The 12,769-nt window shown below is 34.2% G+C and overlaps 1 protein-coding gene across 1 annotated transcript; it reads left to right on the top strand.

The window, feature by feature from the left end:
* The first annotated feature begins 1,855 nt into the window (after window positions 1–1,855).
* Window positions 1,856–5,973, top strand: LOC145127589 (protein FAR1-RELATED SEQUENCE 11-like). The gene is made up of 6 exons (XM_079062757.1): window positions 1,856–1,937; window positions 3,198–3,293; window positions 3,370–4,081; window positions 4,292–4,550; window positions 4,656–5,246; window positions 5,365–5,973. Exons 1-6 carry the CDS (start codon window positions 1,856–1,858, stop codon window positions 5,971–5,973), a joined length of 2,349 nt encoding a protein of 782 aa, XP_078918883.1.
* The last annotated feature ends 6,796 nt before the right edge of the window (window positions 5,974–12,769 follow it).

The raw sequence follows: 12,769 nt of genomic DNA, 5'->3' as shown, positions 1-12,769 counted from the left end.
ATTTACCTCTGATGAAACTGCAGATCGGAAAAACTCTTGCTGGGATTCTCTACCGGCTCCATAGGCCGTTGCTCCCTCCTCGCAACCAAATCGAACCTATGACGCAGCAAAAAATCAAAGAAAAGGAATCAGATGGAATCAAACTGAAGGACACTTTAACTTTTGTTTTTTCATTCAGACATTTAAGCAAACACTTTGTTCTTCGGTCCATTCCAACCAAATACCCTCAATCTTCTTTTCCTATGTTCAATAAGCTTCTAGCCCGTCATCGGTTCTGATTTTTGAAACATATTTAAATCAAAAAATAGTTCAAATCGGTTACATACCTGGAACAATAATACCTAAATCGATGGTTGCAGCTGGTTGGGAAGTCGAATCCAAAAAGTAGATGAAGCGAAGGAGACATGAAGATGGCCGCAGTGGAGAAAGTGTAGAGTGAAAGCAAGAAACCGTAACTTTCTTCAATTCAAATCCTCGTAGGCACGTGGCGATATTCCCGGTGAAGGTATTGGTAGATACACGCAGATGATGCGATTGTTAACTATGTTGAGGTGAGCGGTGGGAATTTGGAGCAGCAGAGTAGAAGGATCCGAAAGTAACCCGTGTAGTAATCCGATGAACGGTAGCCTGATCAGGTAATGTTCGGCTGGAAGAAGGGGAATGAGAGAAGCGGGGAATATCAGACGACGGACTGAAGAGCAGAAGAAGTGGGGAATCTGATAGAGACCGATTCGAGATGGTCAATCTCCAGGCCGATTCGAGATGGCTAATCTCCCAAAGAAATAATAAACATAAACAAAGATACTTTTATAATAATTCGTCTCCTCTCTTTAAATGCAACATAAACCTATTTATATAACAAAAGAAAATGCTAGCTAAAAATTAGGAACATGGAATTGTGGGACTAATGGAACTAACGTAGTAATGGAAAATTGCATTAAAAACTAAAAAGCAGTTAAATGAGATCGTGGGCTCTAGTATGTGGATCTCCATTCAAGGTTTAATGACAACAAGGAATATGTCCATTTCATGTATCTCATCTGTGATGGATCCGGCCATGGAGGTGGCCTTGTGTATATGCCTAGACACTTATCAGAATCTCACCGGCTCAGATGGTTTTCATGAGGATTTGAAGGGAAAATGTGGAGAAGAAGGGAGGAGACTCGATTTGGGGAGGATAAAGTGAGCGGTGGTGGAAACATCGGGAAGTAAAATCTGAGAGCAAACTAAAGTAACCCAGAGGGCGGTGAAGAAGAATGACACCGATCTTAATTTGATTGGCTTACAGAGAGACGGCGAAAGTCAGATAGGACTAACACATGTGTACGAAGACAATTAAGTCGATATAGAAAAACCAATCCCAAACTGCAACAAAAGGTATAGTTAAAGGACCATTTTTGCCATCCCTTAGCAAATTTATTGTAGCTAAGGAACGATATATATATATATATATATATATATATATATATATATATATATATATATATATATATATATATATATATAGGGATGATTTATATTGAGAACACTAAAAGGTTGAGAAACGCGAGAACAAATGTGGGCCAATCGTTTAATAAGGGTCAAAAATAGGAAAGTACATACTTACGTGAACAGTAAATAGGCAACATAAACATAACATAAACGTATTTAATAACACGTAACAGACGTTTTCCATGATTGAAGCCAGAACGAATGAAGAACGTTAATTGGATAAAAGTTATTGAAACCATATTCGTTATTGATGCAATACATAATGCCGACATCAGTCGTGTAATCAAAATCTGCAAAATATTACATCAATACTGTTGTCGTCATCTGGAATCAAATTACGATTCGTTGATTGAATTCGGCTGCGATGAAGCACACCGGATGTGGGGATTGTTATGGCGATGAAAGTTACTTCAATTCACTTATCGATATTGTTGATGAAGGTGAAGGTACGTGTGCTTGATTTCAGAAATTAGTATTTGAATGTAATCATATAGTGAAACGAAAAAGGACTGTTAGTTTCTGCTAAAACAAAATAGAGCTGTTCAATTCGATGGAATTGATTTATGCTGATGAATTATACAGATGTGAAGTATATGTATATTACCAGTAAAAGCAGTAGCGATTGAGTTAGATGTTGTATTGGAATTAGATGCTGTAATATGATAATCATAGCTGAATAGGTTGATTAACACTTAGACCCTTATTCAATGATGATTACAAGGTGTCGTACGTACATATATAATTTACCAGTGACAAGTATGTACTTGTTATTCCATTAATTTGTGTAATCTTGATTATATATGAATCATTGCTTGAGTTATGGAATTATGTTGTTTTACGATGAAACATATTTGAATAGGTGTGTAATCACTAATGATTTAATATATTTGTTATGGAATTGTGGGTATCTATAAATCTTGTTGTAGTCACAAATGATTTAATGTAGTTGTAATCAAAATTGAATTATTCAATGATCTCAATGCAACCTCAGATATACACAAATTGAGTTCAAATCAAATCAATTGTTTTCAATCATGAATGAAACAACATCTTTTGTAGATACCCCTTTTCCATCACAACTACATTAAATCATTTGTGGGTACAATCCTATTCAAATATGTTACATAGTCTTGTTTATCAGGAAAAACAGTTATGTTTATTTCAATTTTAGACTTTTTATTCCATTAGGTTGCATATTCGTGGTTATATGTGAATCATTGCTTTTTTTAAGGGAGTATGTGGTTTTAGGTTGAAACAGTTATGAATAGCTGTGAAATCATAAATGATTTATTGTATTTGGGATGGAAGAGGGGGAATTTATAAATGTTATTGTTTCAATCATCATTGAACACAATTGTTGTTTATGGAATTCTGTGGGATTATGTTGAAACATTGTTGAATATGGTTGCAGTCACAAATGATTTAACGTATTTGTGATTGTACTGGGGTATCTATAAGTGTTAGTGTTTCAATATACAATTTAATTGAATTGAATTCCACTTGTTGTGTATTTGTACTTGTATTGAAATCATTGAAGAATATATGTTGAGACCATCATTAATGTTTGCAACTATTTATTATGCAACACAGCTTTTTTATGTCATGGAATTTGATATTCAACAGTGGTTGTTAATGTTTAATAAATAATATAACAAAATGGTAGTGTTATAAGGTCAATATTTGATATATTTGTTGTGGTGGAACAGATAACGCTACACACGAAGTTGAAGGTGGCTACGAAGATACATATGATGAAAATGAGAGTGACAATGAATCAAGTCAAAGTCTTGATGATTGTGATGGTAGTGAAATCTGGTTAGTGTTTAAAAAAAGTATTATTTTTTATAAATATAAGTTATTTGGAACTGTTTGGATCAGGTACGGAATCTGATGAAAATGAAAGTGTCAACCATAGCATTCTATATTCACCTGGTGGATCTAATAAGCTGTGGAAACCTAGTTTCGCGAAAGAATTTATGCCTGATGATGAGGTTACATTCGAATCACTAACACATGCAATCAATATGTATAGAAAATATGCAGAACATGCTGGGTTTGATGTTAGGTTGAACACAACTACAAGGTTTCGGCATGACAAATCAATAAAGATAAAGTATGTTGTTTGCAATCGCGCTGGGAAAATACCAGATAGAAGCGTGGATACAATGGATACAAATAATGGTGGAAGGAAACATAGGAATTCAAACTTTATTGTAACGGATTGTAGAGCATTGATAAAGTTTGAACGTGTTAGTGTTGGAACAAGTGAGTTTCAAATTAGAGAGTTTCAAGAGCTGCACAACCACCCTCTTTATACCACAGAAGAGCGCAGACATTCAAAAAAAGCTAGGAAATTAAATTATGCAGACAAGGAGTTTATTATACGCGCATCAACAGCAAACGTGGGTGCAACAAAGGCGCATAAACTTCGTGATGCGTTAAAAGGTGGATATGAGTGTCTTGGTCCTGAAGAGAGTGATTACAAAAATTTTAGGAAAAAATTGGGTAACATTATAGGCAACAAGGATGCGCAATTGGTAGTGAATAAAATGAATGAGAGGAAAGCATTTTATCCAGATTATTCCTTTGAGTAAAAATGTGTCGATAGCGTGTTAAATGCTATGTTCTGGGCTGATGAAACAGATAAGTATTCTACAAGGAGTTTGGAGATGTGATATCTTTTGACGCTACCTTTCGAACAAATAAGTAAGTGTTATGCTGCGTTTTATTTTGGTTGATGTGTATTCTGGATTAATTTGTTTGTACGATGTCATTAATGATGAAAAATATTATTATTTAGGTATGGAATGGTATTTGTCCCTTTTACAGCTATTGATAATCACAAAAGATCTGTTGTTGTTGGTGCTGGCCTACTTAGTAATGAGAAAATAGAGTCTTATTGTTGGTTGCTTGAAGCTTTTTTAAAAGCTCATGGAAAAGAACCAACATTGGTGTTAACAGACCAGGATCCAGCGATTCTGCAGGCAGTTGAGGCTGTATTCCCAAACGCAAAGCATAGACTATGTTTATGGCATATAACGAAAAAACTACAGGCGAAGGTAAGTTGATTGGTTATTTGAATTACATCAGGTGAATATGTAATGAGATTTGAAATTTGTTGATGAAAGTACATTTATTTGTTAAAATATATGTGTAATTTGAAGTTTAAAATGGATGTGTATCAGGTTATTGGGGATGTTTTGAAAAACAAGGATTTCAGAAAACGCTTCAACAAACTAGTATGGAATATATATATGGATCCCATTGAGTTTGAAACATCATGGAAGTCATTGATGAAGGATCACAATCTGCAAGATAAACGATGGTTTAAAGACATGTATCGTAGGCGGACTTCATGGATACCCGCTTATTTTAAGGACATGCCAATGCATGGACTGATGAAAACAACTTCCAGGTCTGAAAGTGCGAATTCATTCTTTAATAAGTACTCGCATCATGGGAATTTCCTTTTGTATTTCATGGTGAACTATGACACGGCGATTGGAAAACAACGTAACACGCAACGTCGTCTTGATAATGAAACTAAGAGAACCAGGCATAAATTTGGGATGGGCACAGGATTAGAGCAACATGCAGCAAAAGTGTATACAAATACAGTTTTTGCAGAAGTTCGAAAGGAGATATACAAAGGAGCATGGAATTGTTCAATTGATAGTGTAGAAAATATGAACGAGTGGCAGGTAGTAATGATTACACATTTGGACAAAATAAGACAAGTGAAAATAAAGTGTAAGGTTAGTTCCTAAAATTCAAATGATTGTAAAAGCATCAGTAATGTTTATATGAATCTAAACAAATAAATATGTTTTTTAAAAAAATGTGTCTAAAGTATGAATTAAAATTTTGATGTAGGTGGAACTGAAGTTGCCAGAAAAGGAAATAAATTGTACATGCGAACTCTTCAAGCGAATGGGTATTTTGTGTCGACATGTGTTTGCAGTTCTGAAGAATAATCACATTGAGGAGATACCCGAGCAATATATTCTACGGAGGTGGAGAAGGGATATTATTTCTAGCCATTTGTTGGTCAGTAAGAATGGGCTTGCTGAAATGGAAGATGAAACTTTTAAATTGTTAACCGAAGCATATAGTAACATGGAGTACTGTCTGGAGCGTCTTCAGAATGATAAGGAAAAATTAGAAGATTTTGTGAAGACAACTCGTGCGATGAGGAGGGTGTTTGAGCAAGATCCGGTTAATACTATTGCGTTTGATGATAGTGATGAAGCTGTGTTTAGGCTATTTGGGGTTAGTATTCCAGAACAAATTGAAGTTAATATCCCACCAGTGATACATAATAAAGGGAGTGGGACTAAGAAACGGATGGTTAGTGCAGCGGAGAGGGCAGCTGCATCTTCAAAAAGTGGTTCACGAAAGTGCACAGGATGCAACTTATATGTGAATCATAATTGGAGGACTTGCAAAGTAAGAATTGTGCGTGATAAATCCAATTGTAGTTAGAATAATTGTTAGTTTACTAATGGTTTTGTTTATCATTAATAATTTGTTGACTTATGTTTGCACATCTGCATTTGGGTTTTTTTAAATTGAATAACATCATTTTGTTTTGTTTGTTGATTTTGTTTTTTGTATCAGAAATTTTTTTGATGCAATGTATTCGAGATAGTATGATGATGATGATGTTTGTGTCGATTGTATACAGCCATGGTATTAACGTAGATGGTGATGGGTGTGTTGATTATGTACGTCTATCATGTATGATCATATGTTTTGATGCTTGTAAGATTTGTTTCGTTTTTGTATGTTAGTTTGTAGAATGGTGGAGGTCTGTATGGTTTATTGGAGTAAAATGAAAAAGGAAAAGGCTATGCAGGGTACATGTGTATTGATGTGTAAATTGGGTAGGCAAATCATTTATGATTGATTATTACAAAATTAAGTGGGGTTGTTAGTAATTAAATAAAATTACATAAATTAATACCACACGTGTATCCTGTGATGTCAAAATCTGAAACATTAAGATATCAGTTTCGAGTAACATGTCGAAACAAATTGGGTATGTAATATAGAAGCCAACTATAAAGGGTAAAACTTAACAGTTTCGATTAACAATAACCACAAGAAACATTCATGTAAGATTTAGAAACGACATTTTAATATAATATGAAGACAAAAGGGAGGTACATAATCAAAAAACAAAATAGTGACAGGTTTGCTGCATTGAGCCATCTACATAATAGAGTAAAAGTAAATAGCATATTATTCTTCCCAGAAGGTAAACAAAAAAGTCTTATTAACCCAACATTCTTTAACCAAATTCGGTCAGCCTGGCATGTATCCTGGTTGCAGCATCCTTCAATAGTTGATTTCGATTAGATGCAGTCAGCTTTTGGAATTCTGCTACCTGATGAAGGATTGAATCCTTCCGCAGGTTGTAGTCTGAATTTAATATTTTGCAAAGATAGATGACCCGTAGTCTAGATAATTGGTTGTCCTGTGCAAGCGACTCTGACTTGAATCCAGTTTTGAAATCTCTAATGTTTCCACCCATGAACGTCTCCATGTGACGCATAGTAAAAATACCACAGTCAGTGGTATTGTTTACTGTTGACCAAGTTAGTTGGGGGATTTGTCTTGGGACATGTGAAAATGCTTCAGCGTTTGGATGGTGAACAGACCGCAAGTATTGAGTCATGTATGAATGTTGGAAATGATATAGGATTATATGTTAAAACAAATTGATTTATATATAAAAAAATGTCAATATGTATTAGTATATTACAATGATATCTGGTAGAAGACCATATGTGTGTTGGGTGTCGTCATCTCTTTTGATGTTGTCAATGATCCAAAAGGCTGGTTGTTGAAAGTCGAGTACGACAAGGAAAATATGAAAATCACGGACGACTGGCAGGAATAGCTTAAACAAATACCAAGAATATGATTTAAAATAATTTAGTGTTGGTATTGTGAATGCACTCACTAAAGCTTACATCAAGATCTAATAAATTATAAAAAACAATCTGCTTATATGAAAAATGGGTATAGAAGCATACTAATTGCACATCGCGGAGTGTTGCATCAAAATCGTCAATGGATAGGCTCAAATTTTCATAAAAAATTTTCAGACGATCTTCCTCTGTCAACACAGTATTTTCGAGATACAAACTCTGTGAAGAAGATAAATGATGTAATTACAGGGGTAGTTAACAATGTTTGTGAGTAGTGTAATATGAAGATGGAATTGAAGGTGTATTGTGAGAATGTGGAAGTCATGTATGTGCAAAACTTAGAAGATTATATTATGACATTGTTAGTGAATGCTAATGATTATTAATATTGTACCGTCAACGTGGTAGTGGCGAATAGTCTGCGAGGAGATATATTGGAACGCAAGTCTTCATCGAATAACATGTGAAAACTTAGATAATCTTTGTAAAAAAAAATTTGATCTATCGGTAATGTATAAATTTGTATATACCTTGGATGACCTTGTGTTGAAAAAACCCATTTAGATAGGTCCTTCTGAGCACGTGATATACGTTTAGTTATGTCAACTGGCCGTGCAATGAACGGGGAACGTAGTTTAGGGGGCTTATTTCTTGGCCTTAACTCTCTTGCGCGGACAACACCGTAATCACTGTGAATAGGAACAATTGATAATGGAAGAGGACTTGGACATTGGTCTTTTGGAGTTTTCATGATATCTTTCAGTGGTGAATTGCTAATGATATCAGCAAACTCCTGTGTCATCCCGATGCTCCAGTTTGGAAAGGGTGAGTTGTGGAACGATTTAACAGAATTTTCTGCAAATTGACAGGACCTGTTAATTTGTTCTGCGTTGTCTGACCACCATTGGGATAAAGGTCCGACACTGTCTGCATGAGTAGAACTGCCACTTCCATATTTCATGGATCCTTCATTAAGGAAAATTCTGATCTTGGCTTGCCATTCGTAGAAATCACAAACCAGAGGATGCCTTTCGATTGCGTCTACAAGTTTTGAGTGCAACAAATGATTATCCTCAACTAGCTTGTTGAACATACTTTCAATGGTGGAAAGGTATTCCTGAAAACATTATGAGTTTTTAGTAATATGTGGTAAATATGAAAAAATGATGCGGAAATTTTCTAACCTCAACTGATCCATTCGCCGAGTTGACATTTTCGGCATTGTCATCGTGTGGTATGTAAGGATCCTGAAGTTCACCAGAACCAATTCCACCATTTATGATTTCATACTCCTCACGTAAGCGCATGGTTTCCACATCCCAGAAACATATAGCAGGTCTTCCACGATCAATCGTAACCGCATCACATGAAACATGCTCCAGATATATAAGCTTATATGTTTAAAAAAAAGATGAGTAAATCGTTAGTGATCAAGGAGTAGTCAATAAGTCATTAAGGATGTAATATTGTAATCATAGATGACTAAGACAATAATAAATAAGTAGAATTAATGTAGTAAGTTAGGTTGTAGGATAGGTACCGTCAATAGGACAATAGGGCCAACATAGTAAGATGTATCGCTCGTAGAATTCCATGCATGTTTTGTATTTTTCAAACACTCTAACACGTATGAACACCAATCTATGTCGCTTAAGTCTAAATCTCTGAAACCCTTGAAAGCATTGATACATCACATGTGCCCATGCTCTTGGATTGTCCAAGGGTGTTACAAATGAGAACCAAAAAATTGACTTTAAACAATAACCCAACATCTTTTAATCTCTTAATCGCCCTTTGTACGCCTTTGGGCCTAATATCATTTTCTGACTTGAACTGTGCAGACCACAAATCAACAGTTTTGTCTTCAGCGGGTCTGAACTTTAGTGAATTGATATTGATATTTCCCAGAGGGAGACCCAACATGTCATGTATCAATTGCCTAGTGATTGGTATCTCACCCCGCTCGACATTCAGTACCATGCGTTCAGGGTCAAAGTTGTTGACCGCGTAGTACCCAATTCGTGATGCCGACCCATCTACTTTTATATTTAAAAGGGGACCAAATCCAATGGATGATAAATACTCCTTCTGTCCATTCGTTAGACCGTGCATTGTGGAGAATAATATTTTTGGTGACGTACGAATATGTATTCGCCTTGGTTGTGTTGGAATACCCACATGAAATCCCTTCTTTGATTTTCTGTTCTCCAGTTTCTTGACTTTAACTTTTGCCTTAATTGCTTGAGGGTTGGCCACATCTGCTCTAGCTTTCTTTTCCTGATGTTGCACAACTTTGGCTGTTACAAGTGGAGGTGATTTCCTCTTATTTTGGCTGATGAATGGGTTTGGGTCTTCAAAATCTGATTCATCATGTGATGGCTGCTGTTTCTCTTTAGATGTAAACAACATTTTTCTAATATCTGTGTATTTTTTGGTGGAAAATACAATACAACAGTCAAACAACAGTAAATAAGATGATTGAATTATACTAGCAATTTAAAAAAGACGAATGAGCTACCTGATTTTGTATAACCATGCACAGGTGAATGGGGATTGGAATCTGAAATCAAATTTCTGCTTTGAACGATTTTCATGAAGCACTTCAACAGAAACACTATGTCCGGAATGTTGACCTTGTATTGATAGTGAGGCATAATAAAAAAAACATGAAGAATACGCTTTTTAGTGTGATAACTAATTCAAAAAAAAATATACCTTCTTTGTGAATTGGTTTGACAGTTGAAACAGGTTTGGATTTTGACCTTTGAGTCATAACTCCAGCTTTAGCAATGGTTGGTATGGGGGTAATCCTGATAGAATCAGATGCATCTACATCGATATCTATTATTATTGGGTTTGAGGGATCATTCTTGTATTTCATTAGTGAGTATGTGTTTTTGATACGCTCACTCTTCATGCGTTCTATTGTAGTTCATACATGATAACAAAATTAAAAGTCTAATCTTACTGTTAACTACCCAACAAACATAATGCAAATTGACACATATGAATAAAATAGAAATAACATAGATTTATATGGAATCTAGGGTGAATAAATGTAGGGCAAACGATTTAACATGTAACACATAAGCTTGATATTAGGGCAAATAATAGCATACATGATAACAAAGACATAAGGCTAATCTTACTGTTAACTACACAAATTAACATAATGCAAATTGAAACATTTTAATAAAACATAAATAATGTACATGTAAATGGAATCTATGGTTAATCAATATAATTCAAGCACTTTAGCAGGTAACACATAAGTGTGGGATAAGGGCTAATAAGACCCGTGGCAATATTTACCTAATCAAACCATCTGCATTCTAAACTCATCTGAATTGATGAGTTGTAGTTGAATTTAACAACAATTTCATGCCAGTAACATCATTCATGCTTTTGCAAATCGAATAATTTGATTAAAAAAAAAAAGCTAACAGTGAACATATAGAGGAGAAAATAGGTCATAAATCTTCCATGAACCGTTTGACCAAATCAAAAGCATACATTGCAAACTCATATAAAAAATTGTATAGAAAGTATACAAAATCGAGCTACATGATTAAAAAAAAATGTAAACATTGAACGTGAAAGGAACTTACCTCTTGTGCGATTCCCGATTGCATACACTCCTTCAAATTCGACCTCCATAAACTTTTATATCGACAATCTTCAACGACAATACGCAAGTAATCTTGAAGAATCCCAATGTTCAAGCTTCACATCGCGTCGCATATCATCGAATCACAAAAAACACGGGATTATTGATAGGTAATGTGAAGTAAACTGATGTAGATGGATCCCCCAATTCCAGCTTAAAGATTCTTGCAAATCATCGGAGAATAAAAAAAAACCAAAACTTGAAACTGTACTGTAACTCGGATAAAGGAGGTAAGACGGATATTTTGGGGATGAAGAAGGTAGGTACGATTAATTGGGATATGTGTTATCAGTCTAATTAAAAGTAACAGATACCCTAATTTAATATTGCATAAATAAGAAATACCCTAATTTAATATTGCATAAATTAAGGGAATAAACGTATTTTAACCTTTTACACTTTAAGGACATAATTTTGAAAAATTAACAAAAATGGATTGTTCTCGCGTTCTCAACCTTTGATGTGTTCTCAATATAACTTACCTATATATATATATATATATATATATATATATATATATATATATATATATATATATATAATAGAATTTGTTTTATATGTTAAAAAAAATGATAATATTATCTTTCTTTTTTTTTTAAAATCGGAAACAAATTCAATGGTCAAATATATATATATATATATATATATATATATATATATATATATATATATATAATATGGGTTTTTAACGTAAATACGAAACCAAAAACGTTACTTCTTTAAGTCATTAACCTTAAATTCTATTATTTATACATCTGACCAAATATTATTTACGGGAAAAAATTACATGTTACACCGCTCCATTCAACCTCTTTTTGTTCTTTACCCTCCAAAGAATTTAGATAAAATTTTTGAAAACCAATGTAATTATTGATATTTTATAAGATCTTAAACAATTACATTAATTTGTAATGAAGTAAGAACGTTCACGTTACAACAAGTATGTTCATGATCACAACAAGTATCTTAAACTAATATTAGAAGTATGTCCATTGTCACAACAAGTATGTAAACCTAAACCCTAAACCCTAAACCCTAAATAGAATGATCATTTTAGGTTACACACAAGACATAATTTAAGCATAAAATGATAAAAGAAAAATGAACAGATTATTAAAATCGTCCTTATGGTTTGGTAAAATTTTACGTTTTGTCCCTAACGTTTTTTTGCACTCAGACCTTCCCGAGAGTTTATTTTTGTTGCGTTTTTCGTCCTTATCATTCATAAAAAAGACTATAATACCCTTATGAATATCTTTCTGATTTTTTTTAAAAGAAAAATATAGTCCACCCTTTCATCTCTCTCTCTCTCTCTCTCTCTCTCTCTCTCTCTCTCTCTCTCTCTCTCTCCTACGTACTTTGACCCCACCTCTTTTCCCCTTTAGCTCAACCTTCTTCGAGACCCCTACCCCATTCTTGTTGATGTCATTTATCTTCCCTTATCGGAGGAACCTCAATAATCATATGTTGTTAGAAAATATACCATCCTCTCCTTGAAACCTCCAATCTCAAATATTGCCATGAAACCTAGCAATAAAATCGAGAGTTAACGTTTGGATGTCAACATGGACGAAGAAAAAAAAGGATAATAGTGATGGTGATAGGTTACTAGTATATAATGTCCTAAAACTACGAATAAAATTTTTATTTTTAAACCATTAAATTCATACAAACATTT

Source organism: Lactuca virosa, chromosome 7 (assembly GCF_052849685.1).
Source record: "Lactuca virosa cultivar CGN04683 chromosome 7, Lactuca_virosa_CGN04683_v6, whole genome shotgun sequence".
NCBI lineage: Eukaryota > Viridiplantae > Streptophyta > Magnoliopsida > Asterales > Asteraceae > Lactuca > Lactuca virosa.
Note: the sequence above shows the minus strand (reverse complement) of the source record. Positions and strands in the feature narration are given on the sequence as shown.